This window comes from Neoarius graeffei, chromosome 1 (genome assembly GCF_027579695.1).
Source record: "Neoarius graeffei isolate fNeoGra1 chromosome 1, fNeoGra1.pri, whole genome shotgun sequence".
In the NCBI taxonomy this organism is placed as follows: Eukaryota; Metazoa; Chordata; class Actinopteri; order Siluriformes; family Ariidae; genus Neoarius; species Neoarius graeffei.
The window spans coordinates 72,054,869-72,071,289 of record NC_083569.1 but is presented as its reverse complement, the minus strand read 5'-3'; the positions used below and the strand labels follow the sequence as shown (position 1 = coordinate 72,071,289).

The window sequence follows — 16,421 nt, the reverse complement described above, 5'->3', positions numbered from 1 at the left end:
TGTGTGGACTCACTCTTGCAGTGCAGCTCGAGCAGCGCACGGTACCACTCATCCTGATCCGCCTCGCTCTCTGCGGCCACGGCGAAGCTCTCTGCGCGCGTGTAGAGCACGATCATGTGCTTGTGCTTGGCGTCCGCACGCTTGTTGATGTTGAAGCACGTCTCGAGCGCGAGGGCCCGTTTGGGCGCCGCTGCTTTGCTGCCGCGGAACTTCTTCTCGCTCTCGTAGTACTCCAGGCGCGCGGGACCGCGCTCCGAGGCCGCGCGCAACACGAAGTAGCGCCGGTGCATGGACTTCTGCTTGCGGAGGTAACCGCTCTTCCGCACATCCTCACAGCTCGGAGCCTCGCTCTCCATTGCGTTCTCTCTCTCTCTCTATCACTCAGTCCTGCGCTGTGTTCATTCATTCAAACGGGCTTCACACGGCGGGCGCTGTCTCTCCTCCTGTCTGTCCGTTTGCGGAAAAAGTCAGACGCCGTGCGCGCGACGCACAGACACCCGCTTCCACAATGCGTCCTCGTGTTTCAGGATGAAACGTCAACAGCCGATCAGACCATCAGTGAGAAAGCCTGGCTCGCTGAGGGACTAAATCGCATTAGTGTCCAGTAGGACAGTCTGCATCGCCTCTGCTGCTACTGCACGGCCTGTCACTCACCACCCGTCCCCTTGGTTAAAGAGCGTGTGTGTGTGTGTGTGTGTGTGTGTAAGTGTAAGCGTGTGTGGGCACCAAAGAGGAGGGGATTCGAGCTTCACAAGATGAGGCTGCCAACCAGAATCAGATTTCACTGGCAGCCTTTTAAGTAAACTTCAACGTTTTAGGGCTGCAATTAATAGTTTACACAAACCCTGGAACTGTTTTCAGCCCAACTCAACTCACTGACACAAAACGACCTCAATGACCGTCTATAAGCAAGGTTGTTGTTGATATATATATGAACTATGTGCATAACAAAACTTCAGCGTTATTTCGAATAAGTTTTCCTTCAGGCATTTCCACTGCGACCTCTGCTGGAGATTAAAGTCCCTGCAGGCATGTATGTCTATTTTGAGAGAACTGCAGTCATGCAGGAGTAATATAATAATATAGGCCACATGGCACAAAGTTGAAAGTGATACTTTTATCTTTTTTAATTTCCACTTTAAAGCTCTAAAGAAGTGCAGTTACATTCATAACGCAATGATGATTTGTTTTTTTTCTCTCCACAGATAAAAAATATAAATGCAAATCTTAAAAATAGATATATTGCATGAAATCCTGAAGCAGCAAAATTCAAACTGAGGCTTGAGTTCCATTATGTAACTTACATAATTAGATACACGTTGACACGAACAAATGAATAGGGTTTTTTTTTATGCATTCGGATACTTCCTATTACAAAGACATTCTAAATGAATCAATGCAAAAATACTGGAAAAGAAAACAAAAATGTACATGAAGCCTGACTTTAGGCTATTTGGTCCATAAACATGAATAATGCAACACTTTGTATGAAATTACCAAAACTGCAGTACATTCAGGCAGCTTCTTGCTTATGAAGCGCATGCAGGCTAATGACGTACGAACATGTATGGTGCACATACTTATACAAACACATGATTGAGTCTGTTTCTCCTATTAACATGCATTTGGAGAATTGACTGCCAAATGAGAGCTAAACAAAACTGCACATATCATATTAATAATATCATAATATTTGAAGCTCAAGTTGCCTGCTGCCCTCTTTCAGTGTTTGATTATGACTTAACTTGATACTTATGCGTCTTTGCTAAAATGCAAGTCGGTTGGGTGCTAGCAATGTTTTATCAAGACTACAGGGCAGCAGGTTAAAGCAGCAGTGTGTGTGTGTGTGTGTGTGTGTGTGTTTCTGCTATTGCCACTTGCTATCTGGCACCATTAGATAACTTATTTGATTAAGCACGTATGACATGAGCACACCCACGGACAAACAAACATAAAAAAAATTAACACACAGACTTGGATTTGTAGTATGTGGTGCAAATGGTGCACACAACACGGTCACACATATAAATACGAACACAAATTCAAACAAAAAAAAGAGATACACTCTTTAATACACACACATTAACTTAAACTCAGGAAAACGGGCAGTGTGTTTTCCTCCCTTATCTGATGGAGGGAGTTTCCTCAAGGCATGGAAATGGTATCAAGCACTCTGTCTCTCTTTCACACACACACCCGCACACCCCCACCCCACTCATCAAAAGGACGATGGGATCAGATGAAAGGGTTCAGCGACGTTCCTCTGGTGGGGTAAACCGTCCCCTGGGAGAACAAATGGAGAGAACAGTAGTGACCTAAAGACATAAACTGTATGTTCTAACACACACATACACCACAGACACACATCATACACTTTCGCTTGTTAACTAATTTAAATGTGTCTAATTAAAGTTATGGACCAGAAAGGAGCAGGATGGAGAACACATCCATATACTAGACAGTAGCAGATAGCAGAGGTCTACTCACAGTAAACGGGTTGACGGACATCGGCCGCTGGACTTTGGAGGTGGACTCCAGTGCAGGAAAAGATGCGAAACCTGCAGTTGACCAATTAAACAATCACATCCAGTACTCAACACAACACAGGAGATTTATTTGACATTAATAATGAGCTAATTAACTGAATTAATGATGAAGAGGGAAACTGTATATACTATATTAACTGTATATACTCAGAACAATTGCTTTGGGGGAAAAAAGGACACAACATATTAATGCAAAGCACTAATCATACAGTATGCTTTCTTTTTGCCCATGCACATGTCCACAATCTGGCTGAAGTATGTAGATCTGGGCTGAATACTGGTCTGGCTGATCTGCATATTTCTAGATGTATTAAATGAAGCATATTCATGTCCAAGCTGTTCAAATGTGAAAGCAGTTCTACTGTTATCAGCCAAATAATATAAAAAGTGAAACAATTAGATTAAATGGTTAATATTTCTGTTTATAGGTGATTAAGATTAACACACTCACTGATTAAGTTTCACTAGTTCTTTCCATTTTACCTTTTATAGACTGCCTCTAAATTGGCACTTCAGAGACACCTACTGGTAGCTTTAGCCTCTTTAGACTTTGCTCTTTCCTTTGTTATGATCTTAATCTTAAATACCTCGGTCAGTATTAAATTACTATATTTTATAAGCATTTACACTTTAGAAGAAGTAGCTATTTTTATATTCCAGTTTCTGTTGCTCTTTTAAATGGAGAAACACACCTGTTGTAAAAACATTCATAAATGGGCATACTACTTTAAATACTGTAGAAGCACATATATTGTTGAAATACTTACAAGCAGACATTCTACAATTAGGCTATTGTAAAAAATTATAACCCATACAATATATCATTGATATAGCCATCTGGAACATACATTACTGTATACTGACTAGAAGAAATGCATTAGGGACAGGCTTGTGGAAGACCAAATCAGCAATTTAGCTCATGATTGACAGTCTGGAGAAGAAATGTCTGAGCTCACCATTTGTCTCCTGATTATTAGCTGGCTCATGAGGAAAAGCATTCTGGGAGGTGGGAGCAGGAAAGGAGGATGAGTGAGGGAACGCAGCTGAAGGAGACACAAGCGTACTGCTGTCACCTGTTCAAAAGGAGAACGTATTACAACAAAGAATTTAAATAAATGTACTGCATTTCACTCTACTGGTTCTTCAGGTCTTCTTACAGGCCCCTTTGTTAGTGTAAGTGATATTAGTATCAATGTACTCATAATTACAATGAGCTTACTTTGTAACAAAGATGTACACCATTATGGCATTCAAGGAATATTTCATCAAGACTTTTTTTTATTAGCTTTAAGCATAATGTTATCTGGAACTGCCTCTTAAATTAGAATTAATATTAGTTCTCTCTATTTTGATGGTTTCTTTTGTTCCACTGGTTTATATGGCAATCCTAAATCAGAAAAAGTTGGGACGGTATGGAAAATGCAAATAAAAAAGAAAGCAGTGATTTCTAAATTTACTTTAATTTGTACTTTATTGGAGACAGTATGAACCAAAGATATCTTATGTTTTGTCTGGTCAACTTCATTTCATTTGTTAATATACTGTGACGGTCTCTGCCAGACAGACCCTTCCCTTGCCTCACTCCCTTTTGTTTCCCTTCCCTTTGTCTCCCTCTTGTGTGTATGTTGTCTTTGTGCAACTCCCTGTAGTGCAGCCAGCTGATGCTCATTGTCCGTAGATTTAAACCCCAGCTTCACACCAACTCCTCACCAGTTTGTTGTTCCCAATCTCCTTGCTATCATGTTACTTGGCCACTCGTTTCCATGCTAGCTCTTTGTTTTCCTTGTGTGTTTTCTGTGCGCTTACTTTCCTGTGTTTCCCCTTCCAGAATTCCTGCCACATCAGCTGCGTGGTCAACCTTCCATTTGCAGGCAACATACTTCTCTGTTCCAGAGTCCTCTTCTTCCCTCCTGATGTGCCTCCAGCCATGTTCCACCCACTCCACCCCACCCCACTAGTTAAGCGTCATGCCTTCAACACAGTGGCCAGGGTTTGACCCCCAGCCTCAGGTATCTACTCACCTCTCACTTATTTTCCTGGACCGTAAATAAATAGTGCACCTTGAACTTGAAATCTGTCTCCAGCATTTGTGTCCACTTCTGAACCAGACCCTTGACAGAATGAACTGGCCAGCATGGACACCGTGGAGACAACCAACCTCCACAAAGCCCTCCAGGCCCTGACAAACCAAGGAGCCATGCTGGGTCATCATGAGTAGGCCCTCCAGCAGGTGACAGGGAGCCTTCAGCATCTCACAGCCCTGGTGGCCTGAGTGGAGAGCTGTGTGATGCCACTTCCCCCTCAGTCAAACCCAACACCTGTGGACCCACCCATGCCTGAACCTGTTCAGCCCATCCAGGAGATGCTAGTCCCCATACCAGCCACCTACTCTGGGGAGTTGGGGGAATGCTGGGACTTCCTCCTCAAGTGCTCCTTAGCAGCAGCCCTGGACCTTCCAGACAGATAAATCCAAGATCATTTTCTTAATGGGGCTTCTAAGGGGGCAAGCACTCGACTGGGAAAACCAAATCAATCAATCTCTGCTCCTTATTCCAGGCATTTGTCATGGAGGTGAGCAAAGTGTTCGACCACCCTGTCCGAGGCACCCTGTCTGAGGCAAAGGGTATTTCTCTGCAGACTCAGCAAGGCTCTCAAGGATGAACTTGCTGCTAGGGATAAACCTGAGGGGCTGGCCACCTTGATCTCTCTAGCTATCCATCTAGACAACTGCCAGAGGGAACAGTGTTGGGAGAAACAGGGGTGACTAACCCAGACTCTATCATCAGTCTCACACCGTCAGTCACAACCCTGCTCGGCGTAATTGCTCCATCACCTCCGGCCTCACCCCCAGCTTTCAGTTCCACCTTTGAGCCCATGCAGCTCAGCCGAGCCCAACTTACACCCTGAGGTCTAGGCACATGCAGGAGGAGTTATGTCTTTACTGTAGGCAGTTGGGCCACTTGATCGCCCTCTGCAAGGTATGGTCAAATGGAGGTTCAGCAGTAGCTGTGGGGACCCAGGCGAGCCCTAGCCCTCAGCTCCCCGCTCCATGTCTATGTCTGCAACTTCCTGCCATGCTCCCGTTCAACCAGGTCTCTTGGGAGTGCCAGGCATTCATGAATTCTGGAGCAGAAAGAAACAAACATTCTCAATGAGCTTCCTGCTCAGCAGATCGACATTCCCAGAGAACACCCTCCATCTCTTCATCTGGTCAATGTCCTCGATGGCCAACTGTTATTTAAGGTCACTCACCAGATTCCACCAATTCACCTTCTTCTATCTGGGAACCACAGGGAATCGATGACCTTCCACCTCATCTCCTCCCACAGCACCTCCTTGCTCTTCAGACATCCCTGGCTCTCCTTACACAATCTATTGGTAGACTAGGTTTCCAGCAAGGTGATCAGCTGGAGCCCTCACTGCCACTGCCAAGTCTCCCCCTGGGCTCTCATCTACTTCACCACTCTCCAAAGACCCAAATCTATGCATTGTCCCTGCAGTCTACCATGATCTGGGAGAGGTCTTCAGCAAGCCCTGTCCTTACCGCCACACCTTCCCTATGATTGTGCCATCAACCTCCTCTCTGGTTCTCCCCTACCATCCAGCTGCCTCTATAATCTGGAGAGGCATGCCATGAAAATGTATATCTGTGACTCCTTGGCTGCTGGCCTCATTCGCCCATCTTCATCCCCTGTCAGAGCTGGGTTATTTTTCATTGAAAAGAAGAATGGATCCCTGTGTCCCTGTATTGACTACCATGGCTTGAACAATATAATCATCAAGAAAAAGTACCCCCTACCACTCATCAGCTCTGCCTTCAAGCCTCTGCAGGGTGCCACCACCTTTAATTAGCTTGACCTCCACAATGCATACCACTTAGTCCAGAGTTGGGAGGGCTACGAGTGGAAGACTGCATTTAATATTTCTCTGGGCCACTTCAAGTACAGGTTATGCCGTTTGGACTCATTAATGCCCCCACTGTCTTCCAGAGTCTAGACAACTACGTCCTCTGGGATTTTTATCAACTGGTGTGCATTCATTTACCTGGACAACATCCTCATGTTCTTCCACAGCCCCCAAGAGCATGAGATCCAGGTTCATCAGATTCTCCAGTGGCTGCTTGAGAGCAAGTTGTGCATCAAGGCAGAGAAAAGTGAATTCCATGTGCCCTCTGTCTCATTTCTGGGGTACATCCTGGAAAGGGGCCAGGTCAAAGCTGACCCTGAAAAGATATGAGCCGTGGCGGAGTGGCCCACACCCAGCTCCCACAAGCAGCTGCAGCAGTTCCTGGGGTTTGTGAATTTTTACTTCTGCTCCATTCAGGATTACAGTTGGGTGACTGCACCCCTGACGCAGCTTGCCTTCACCATCAAACCCTTCCAGTGGACTCCCAAAGCACAGCAGGCCTTTGAGGAGTTAAAAAGGTGATTCACCTTGGCCCCAATTCTCCTCCAACATGATCAGGCGAGGCAATTTGTTGTAGATGTTGATGCTTCTGACTCAGAAGTAGGAACGGTCTTGTCACAGCACTTTGAATCAGACCACAAGTTACACCCTTGCACCTTTTTCTCCCATCAGCTCACCCCACGGAGAGTAATTATCATGGCCATAACCAAGAGCTTCTTGCAGTGAAACTCGCCTTGGAAGAATGGGCACATTGGCTGGAGGGGACCAAACAGCCTTTCATGGTCTGGACAGCCCATAAAAACCTAGAGTATATCAAGTCCGCTAAGCAGCTGAATTCCCTGGTGGGCCCTATTCTTTGGGCGATTTGAGTTCACCATCACCCTGGTTCAAAAAATACCAAACCCAATCCTGTCTTTCCTCCACTAAGAACCCCTTGTCCAACCTTGACACCATAGTCTCCCCCAACTAGGTAGTGGCACCACTCACCTGGGAAATCCAGAGCGTAATTGCTGAAGCCCAGAGCACCCATCCTGACATGGGCAACAGTCACCTGGGGTGACTCTTTGTCCCCAACTTGGCTCGCTCCAAGGTTCTCTAGTGGGTCCATACCTCCCATTTCACCTGCCACCCTGGCTCCAGCTGCACATTATCATTCCTCAAGAGATATTTCTGGTGTTCATCCATGGATGTTGACACCTGGGCCTATGTGGCCACCTGCTCAGTATGTGCCCACAGCAAGGCCTCCCATCAGCCTCCAGCCAGCCTACTGCACCCTCTCCCTGTGCCCAGTCACCCATGGTCTCACATCACACTGGATTTCATCACTGATTTCCCCACTTCTCAAGGGAATTCCACCATTGTTGACCATTTCTCCAAGGCTACCCACTTCTTTGCTCTACCCAAGCCTCCCTCTGCCAAGGAAACAGCTGAGCTCCTCTCACACATCATGTCTTCCACCTCCACAGCATCCCTGCTGACATTGTCTCTGACCAGGGTCCTCAATTTATATCTCAAGTTTGGAAGGCCTTCTGCCAGCCTCTCCTCTGAGTTCTATACATAGACCAACAGGCAGACAGAGTGCACCAACCAAGATCTGGAGGCTGCCCTGCATTGTATCACCACCAACAACCCCTCTGCTTGAAGCAGCCACCTTCCCTGAATCAAGTATGCACACAACTCAATCACCAGCTCAGCCACTGGCATGCCACTCTTTGAGGTCTCCCTGGGGTACCAGCCACCTCTATTCCCCACCCACAAGGATAAGACTGCTGTACCCTCAGTCCAGGCCCATCTATGCCAATGCTGGAGGATTTGGAAGGACCCTCATGCAGCCCCCTTGCGCTCCTCTGACTGCAGCCGGCATCTGGCTGACCACTGCTGGGTCCCTGCCCTGAACTACCAGCCAGGTCAGAAGGTTTGGCTCTCCACCTGGGACATCCCTCCCAAAGCCCTTTGTCTCCCTCTTGTGTGTGCATTGTCCCTGTGCAGATTCCTGCAGCAGTAAGCAGAGGCACTTCTTTATTGCAGCCGGCTGACACTCATTCTCCTCTGCACATTTAAACCCCGGCTTCACACCAACTCCTCACCAGTTCATTGTTCCCAACCTCCTTGGTATCACATTACTTGGCCACTAGCTTCCATGCTAGCTGTTTGTTTTCCTCATGTGTGTTCTGTGTGCTTATTTTTCCTGTGTTTCCCCTTCCAGAATTCCTGCCGCATCAGCTATGCCATCCACCTGCCATTTGCAAGCTATCCACCGCTCCATTCCCAAGTCCTCTTCTCCGCTCCTGGTCTGATTCTGGCCATGCCCCCCCTGCTGGCATGCTGGTTAAGCATCATGCTTTCAACACAGTGACCAAGGTTTAATCCCTGACTCAGACGTCTATGCACCACTCACTTATTTTCCTGCACAGTAAATAAATACTGCACCTTCAACTTTGAAGTCCGTTTCCATCATTTGGGTCCACTTTTGAACCAGGCCCTTGACATATACATCCATTCATATGTTTCAGGCCTGCAGAACATTCCAAAAAATGTTGGGATGGGGCAATTTAGGGCTATGAATGAGGTAAAATTATTAAATAATGATGTGATTTGAAACAGGTAATATCAATGGGATGGCACAGTGGTGCAGTGGTTAGCACTGTTGCCTCACAACAAGAAGGTTCTGGGTTTGAACCCCATGACTGACAGGGGCCTTTCTGTGTGGAGTTTGCATGTTCTCCCTGTGTCTCCATGCTTTGTTTTTTTGGTACAAAACCAGTATCCAAGAATCAGTATTCTAAGTCTTTTTTGTAAGAAATGGATGATGTGTGCTGTGGACCATCCAGACTGTTACCAGCAAAAAATCCAAAAATGCCAAGGTCTGTCATGGTATGGGGTTGTATCAGTGCCCTTAGCAAAGGTAACACTTCTGTGATGGCAACGTTAATATAGAAAAGTACACTGAGATTTTGGAGCAACATTTCCTGCCTTCAAGACGACACCTTTTCCAGGGATATTTCAACAACACAATGCAAAACCACATTCTGCACACATTACAAAGGCATGGCTATGGAAGGAGAGGGTGCCTGTCCCCTCTGTCCCTAATAGAGAATGTGTGGTGAATTTTGAAACCAAAAATATGACAATGATGATCCCCTATTGTTGTATACCTTAAGATCTATTTGCAAGAAGAATGGACAAAATAACATGTGAAATGCTTCATCACTTGATGTCTTCAGTTCCTAAAGATCATTTACTGTACATGTTGTGAGAAGGAATGGCATCATTACAAAGCGGTAAATACGTTACTGTCCCAACTTTGTGAAATGTGTTAAAAAATCAAAATTGAAATGTGTTTATTTTGAAAAAACAATCAAATTCCTGAGGCAAAACATCAAATAATGTGCTGCTGTAGTGCTTTGAGTGCAATAGAGGTCAAAGATTATTTACAAATCATTGTTTTCAGTTTTAATTTCAACACACCATCCCAACTATTTCTGATTTGGGGGTGTATAAGCAAATCAGGCGGTAACTTGCTGATAGTATGGTCTTTCCTGCTTTAAGTTCAGTATGGAATCTGTTTTAATGTGAATCTACGAGTTGAAAACAAGAGTTACAATCCTAAATGTAGATGGTGACAGCAAGAAAAACAGCCCTGTTGTCAGGCAAAATGGCTGTCGGCAGTGAGTATTTCTTGACCACTGGCTTGGCAACTTGCCACAGCAACACTGTCACATATCATTTTTACATGTTTGTGCAGACCAGTGACTGCCTGCATACTGGGGCTGAATATAAATCAGGTTCCATAGCATACTAATCAATTTTTTTATTTTCATTTCCTTACGGCTTGGTCTATACTGATTGGTAGTTGTAGTCATAGTGTGTGTCTAAGGGTCCAGATGAAAGGTGATGTCATTCAATGCATGACCACATGCATTTAAGAAGTTTATTTCATTGTAATAAGAATCTTCACTCTGCAATATATCAGAAAACCATTCCCAACCACTATTAACAAAGACAAGTGACATCACTATGTCTTTGTTAAGAATATTATTGGGAGTAAATTGTTTGATTTGACTAAAAAAAGGAACAAGAACTCTCTAAGGTTACCCAAATTAAGGCTAACAATTCAAATTGTGTTTTACATGTGCAATATTTTGTGCTTGGTGTTCCATTTAGCCGTTTATTTTAAAAAATCATACAGTTTGATGCTCGTGTCATGGAAGTATACGAGGTTAAGCTTGAGCTAAAAAATTATTTTTGGATTAAAAACGATTACTACCACCCAATAATTTCTCTTAATCTTGGATTAAAGAATAGTCCTATGAAGCTCAACATGCACCTTCTGTGTGTGTGTGTGTGTGTGTGAGAGAGAGATCTGGTAACACATTTAATCTCCAATCTCAGTGGGATGAGGCTCACCTGTGGCTGTGCTGTTGAAGGGGTTACTGGGGGATAAAGCAGGCTGTGAACTGCTGGCTGAAGAACAGAAAGGGTTTGGGAAATCTGTGGAAGAGAAAAGGGGGACACATGAGTTAAGATGTGTTCAGTAACCAGTGTCGTCGAACTAATTAGACTTTTAAATTAACTGTAATTGGATCTAATTACATAATCTGTTGACATAAAATGGAGCTAATATCCTAGGTGGAAAAATTATTACATTACTAAAACACTATTAAATTTTAAACACAAGTAAAACTGTCTCTACATAGTATAACTCTACATCACAAAACAATTTATAGAAATTATTTCAGTATAGAGGAGATTAATTATGTACAGTTTCTTTCGGCTGCTCCCATTAAGGGTCACCACAGTGGAGCTTCAGGATCCGCATATTTGATTTGGCTTAGGTTTTACACCAGATGCCCTTCCTGACGCAACCCTCCTCAATCTATCCAAGCTTGGGACCAGCACTAAGTATGCATTGGCTTGGGTAATTTCAGTGGCTGGTATTTTTACCTAATCTGTATGTCTTTAGACTGTGGGAGGAAACCCATGCAGATATAAACCTCAATTCCAGTGAAACGTTGTCCCCTTCTTGCCTGGACTCTTACTATGGAGCCATGCAGTTGTTATATGTGCAGAATGCAGTTTGGCATTGTCTTGCTGAAATAAGTAAGGTCTTCCCTGAAAAAGGTGTCATTGTTCCCAAAGTTGTATGTACAAACCAAATGAGGAAGAAGTGTGTTGACCTTCATAAGTCAGGGAACGATTATTTAAAAAGAAAAGATACTTGCCTGAAAATGTCTAATTGCTACTGTTAGGGCAATAATAAAAAATTGGACACCAACTGGAACTGCCACAAACTTGCCTAGAAGAGGACCCGATTTATTTTACCCCTAAGTACAGTTTGGTAGACGGTAAGAGAGGAAAAAAATATCCCCAAGGATTGCTGTTGGTGAATTACAAGAAAAAGTAGAATCTTGGGGTTTCCAAGTCTCCAAGACCACCATCATGCGACACCTCCATGTCAACAGATTATTTGGAAGGTATGCCAGAAAAAAGCCTTTTCTGTCAGTTAACCACAAACATTAGCACCTGGATTTGCTACTACAACTTTGATTGGAATCATGTTCTATGGTCTGATATTTAAAACAAAAGTGGATTTTTTAAACACTCAAGGTGGATTTGGTGTAAAAAGATGGTTATAATGGGCGGCACGGTGGTGTAGTGGTTAGCGCTGTCACCTCACAGCAAGAAGGTCCGGGTTTGAGCCCCGTGGCCGGTGAGGGCCTTTCTGTGTGGAGTTTGCATGTTCTCCCCGTGTCCGCGTGGGTTTCCTCCGGGTGCTCCGGTTTCCCCCACAGTCCAAAGACATGCAGGTTAGGTTAACTGGTGACTCTAAATTGACCGTAGGTGTGAATGTGAGTATGAATGATTGTCTGTGTCTATGTGTCAGCCCTGTGATGACCTGGCGACTTGTCCAGGGTGTACCCTGCCTTTCGCCCGTAGTCAGCTGGGATAGGCTCCAGCTTGCCTGCGACCCTGTAGAACAGGATAAAGCGGCTAGAGATAATGAGATGAGAATGAAGATGGTTATAATGAAAAGAGCTCAATCCCAACTGTAAAATATGGTGGGAGTTCTGTGACATTTTGATGCTGTTTTTCCTCCAAAGGCCCTGGAAACCTTGTGAGGGTACATGACATCATGGACTCCATGAAATACCATGACATTTTAAAATCACAATCTGGCTGTCTCTGCCAGGAAACTAAAACTGGTTCGTCATTGGATCTTCCAACAGGACAATGATCCAAAGCGCATGTCCAAATCAACACAAAAAGGGTTTGCTGATCACCGAATCAAGCTTCTGCCCTGGCCATCTCAGTCCCCTGACCTGAACCCCAGTGAAAACCTGTGGGGTGAGCTGAAGAGGAGAGCGCACAAGAGAGGGCCGAAGACCCTGGGTGATCTGGAGAGACTGTGTAAAGAGGAACGGTCTCAGATGCCCTGCCCTGTATCTCCTACCTTATAAAATGTTATAGGAGACTCAGTGCTGTTTTACTGGCAAAGGGAGGCTGTGCAAAGTATTAAATACAGGGAAGCCAATAATAGTGGCACGTGTTTTTGTTGAAAATAATTATTTCTTGATGAGGGATTTGTTTTTCTCTGAATAAATTTATTTCAATTAAAGGTTGGACTTTTTTCATTTTTTTCAGTGTGAGATGAAGCGACTTCACCAAAAAATGGATTTTTTTCTACCCCTTTTTACTGATCTTTACACGGGGTGCCAATAATAGTGGAGAGCACTGTGTGTGTGTATATACATATGCATAATTAGTCACTCCACTTGTGTATGTGGGGAATCAATACCTTTTGCTAAAATTTTCACAAATAAAAATCATTCATCCAAATTGCTTAAAAACATTAAATGAGTTCTGGTGCAACCAGAGGTCACAGAATTATTTGATTGGTGTCGACCTTTGTGCAATTAAAGTGTCACGTGACCTCAATATAAACACACCTGTTCCTGGAAGACTCCAGAGTTTGTTAACACACATACCTAAACATAGCCTAGTAAACTAGACCCACCCGCCTAGCGGCCAAAAATATTTTTGCCTACGAGTGGGTCTAGCCTCGCACCATATCAACAAAACACCCCGGGCATCAAATCGTGCCCGCCAATCACAACGCAAGGTTTTTGTTTGGATTCTTTGGGCGGGCTTTTGCAGGAGTGACGACAAAGCTGCGCGACGCTGGAGAAAGCACAACAGGAAAGATGGCTACGGCTAGTGAACAGCGCACGTTTGACTCCGCTTTGGAATCAGTTTTAGAAGAATTAGACTTGGAGTTTTCGTTGAAACATGAGCAGGAAGAGGCTCTCCGCTCATTCCTTTTCAAGAAGGACGTTTTCGCTGTTTTGCCGACCGGCTATGGCAAAAGTCTGATCTACCAGCTGGCTCCGCTCGTAGCCAAAAGGATGGGCTAGTTTGTGCAGTATGAAGAATTAATAAACAGCTTTGAAACATTACTTTTTGATTGTTTCTTATTTTCCCGTTATTTTAAATTTAAGGGAAATTATTTCACCAAACACCACTAAATAAAAACTCTCAAAAACAGTTTAAGCAAACCCTTGAAAAACACTTGAAAAAAATAGGAGTGTATGTTAAGTATGTGGTACAGACTCCAAACTTGTGGTCATTATTTCCAAACTTCTTAATATCTAGAACCTGTTTATTCATTAATACGCATTTTGAAAAATTATTTATTTCAAGGCCTCCCCCACTGCTTTCTGTCGCTCTGACTACGTCACAGTCACTGTTGCGCTGATTGGTCATTGCACAGAGACAGTTTGAAAGACAGCGGGTTATTCCACCCCCACCCTTCGGAAATGTCTACGAGCGAGGCCAGACTAAATATTCACATTTAGTCTGGCTTGCCAGGCTAACCTAAACAACCAATATCATGAAGACCAAACATCTATCAAAGCAATTCTGGGACAAAGCTCTAGAAAAGTATCAATCAGGGTTAAAAAAAAAAAAAATTATATATCTCATCTCATTATCTCTAACCGCTTTATCCTTCTACAGGGTCGCAGGCAAGCTGAAGCCTATCCCAGCTGACTACGGGCGAAAGGCGGGGTACACCCTGGACAAGTCGCCAGGTCATCACAGGGCTGACACATAGACACAGACAACCATTCACACTCACATTCACACCTACGGTCAATTTAGAGTCACCAGTTAACCTAACCTGCATGTCTTTGGACTGTGGGGGAAACCGGAGCACCCGGAGGAAACCCACGCGGACACGGGGAGAACATGCAAACTCCACACAGAAAGGCCCTCGCCAGCCACAGGGCTCGAACCCGGACCTTCTTGCTGTGAGGCGACAGCGCTAACCACTACACCACCGTGCCACCCATATATATATATATATATATATATATATATATATATATATATATATATATATATATATTTATTTATTTATTTATTTATTTATTTATTTTTTATTTTTTTGAACCCATAATTCAAAAAATGGAACAAATCTGGCACAATCAAGCCAAGAGGAGACTGTCCAAAAAAAAAGAAAAGAAAAGAAAAAAGCAACAAGATAAAGGCAGCATTTATGAGAGAAGCAACCACAAGGCCAAAATGTGGAAAAATTCAAAGGGGATAAATACACACACTGCTAAATAATTCACTCACTTGCAAATGTCTGAGAGGCTGAAGTGACCTCTGGCACACCTGGAGAGCTTGAAAAGAAAAACTTGTCATCAGATTCAAATGCAAAAACCAAAATCCATTGCACAACCACAGAACAAAAAGGGGATGTTTTGTTTAACACTTTAAAAATTGATTAATAAGTAATTCAGTCCAATAAGTATGTACCTTGCAGGTGTGGAACTAGAAGAGAGTCTGTTGCCAAACAGGGTGCTGTATTGAGGAGGGCCACTGGAGGGAGCTGTAGAAACAACTACAAAGACACATCGGTGTTGAGTAATCATATGGCCCAGTCTCAAAAATCCTCCCTACAAGCTTTGCCTTGCCACTCCACCTCCGCTTAAACATTAAAACTGTACACTGACATGTATCTCAAGATGGTTTACAGAGACCGAGATGAGGTACAGTATTTTTAACCCCCTTGCAACAATCAGCATCAAAGCTCATCCTTAAAGCTAGACTGCCTTTCAGATTCAAGTTTAGGTCATAAAAAGAATTTTCCCTGACACCCAATTATTTTTCTTTAGTGGACTGAAAGCTACTGAATTTGAAATCACAGATTTCCAATTTTATTCGATTTTTTTCGAATAGAACAATTAATGAATTTAGGGCCATGTGGCCCTAAATTCTCTGCTAGTTTTTCCTGCTTCACCATGACCCAACTCAAGATACTACGTCATGCATCACATGGTGGGCTTAAAGGCATTGTAGGAAACAAATTTGAAACAGGAAAGAAAAATGGAGGACGTGAGTGTGTGAATGAAATGTCAAAGACCGACTACAGTAACGGAAAGCAAGAAGAAAAGATGTTATGCTGCAAAGGAAAGGAAACGCAGGACCAAACTAATAAATATCGGCAGTCAGCGAGCGCCTCGGTGTGATCAGCTGTTCGTTTAGCGACAGAATGATGTAACTGTCAGTGCACAGTCAAAGGTAAACCTGTAGATGGCAGTAATGCAATACTGGATGCCAGCTACTGTAAAACCCAAAAGAAGAAGAAAAAGAAGGTAAGCCTGCGCATGTGCCCACAGACTTCCTCTGTCTGCTTGATTGTGCGAAGCAAGCGATTTCATGCACATTAGTTGCTCGGGAATCCCCTCAAATTAAATAACTTCCCAGCCACAGAATGGCCTGATACTTTGTGAGATATTACAGAAATAAACATATATCACAATGACCAAATTTCAGAGAGAACTAAATTTCACCAATTTTATGAAATCAAAAGGCCATTTAGCTTTAAAGGTTGTTTCTGATCTGTTTTTAAAATAACCTCCATCCATTTTGGCATATCGCTACGGTGACGTGGCCGCTCTGACGGCT

At 43.8% G+C, this 16,421-nt stretch overlaps 2 protein-coding genes and 1 long non-coding RNA gene across 5 annotated transcripts in view; 1 reads left to right on the top strand and 2 right to left on the bottom strand.

Annotated features, from left to right (window-relative positions):
- The window catches only part of si:ch73-335l21.1 (insulin receptor substrate 1-B), a 118,297-nt gene extending 117,599 nt beyond the window's left edge, over positions 1 to 698 (bottom strand). Inside the window, exon 1 of the mRNA XM_060920536.1 lies at positions 14 to 698. Within this exon, the coding sequence (XP_060776519.1) occupies positions 14 to 356 (343 nt within the window). The 5' untranslated portion in view covers positions 357 to 698. The remainder of the gene's footprint in view (positions 1 to 13) is intronic.
- On the top strand, positions 11 to 8,888 carry LOC132886235 (uncharacterized). Its single transcript, XR_009654676.1, has 3 exons — positions 11 to 308; positions 4,375 to 4,555; positions 8,659 to 8,888. It is a non-coding gene; the product is annotated as an uncharacterized LOC132886235 (long non-coding RNA).
- The window catches only part of agfg2 (ArfGAP with FG repeats 2), a 46,059-nt gene continuing 30,971 nt past the window's right edge, over positions 1,334 to 16,421 (bottom strand). For all 3 annotated transcript variants that reach the window (XM_060920701.1, XM_060920638.1, XM_060920754.1), the window contains 6 exons: positions 15,270 to 15,354; positions 15,087 to 15,133; positions 10,860 to 10,943; positions 3,503 to 3,619; positions 2,488 to 2,558; positions 1,334 to 2,283 (listed from right to left, as the gene is read on the bottom strand). In XM_060920701.1, the coding sequence (XP_060776684.1) occupies positions 2,236 to 2,283; positions 2,488 to 2,558; positions 3,503 to 3,619; positions 10,860 to 10,943; positions 15,087 to 15,133; positions 15,270 to 15,354 (452 nt within the window). In that variant the 3' untranslated portion in view covers positions 1,334 to 2,235. The remainder of the gene's footprint in view (positions 2,284 to 2,487; positions 2,559 to 3,502; positions 3,620 to 10,859; positions 10,944 to 15,086; positions 15,134 to 15,269; positions 15,355 to 16,421) is intronic.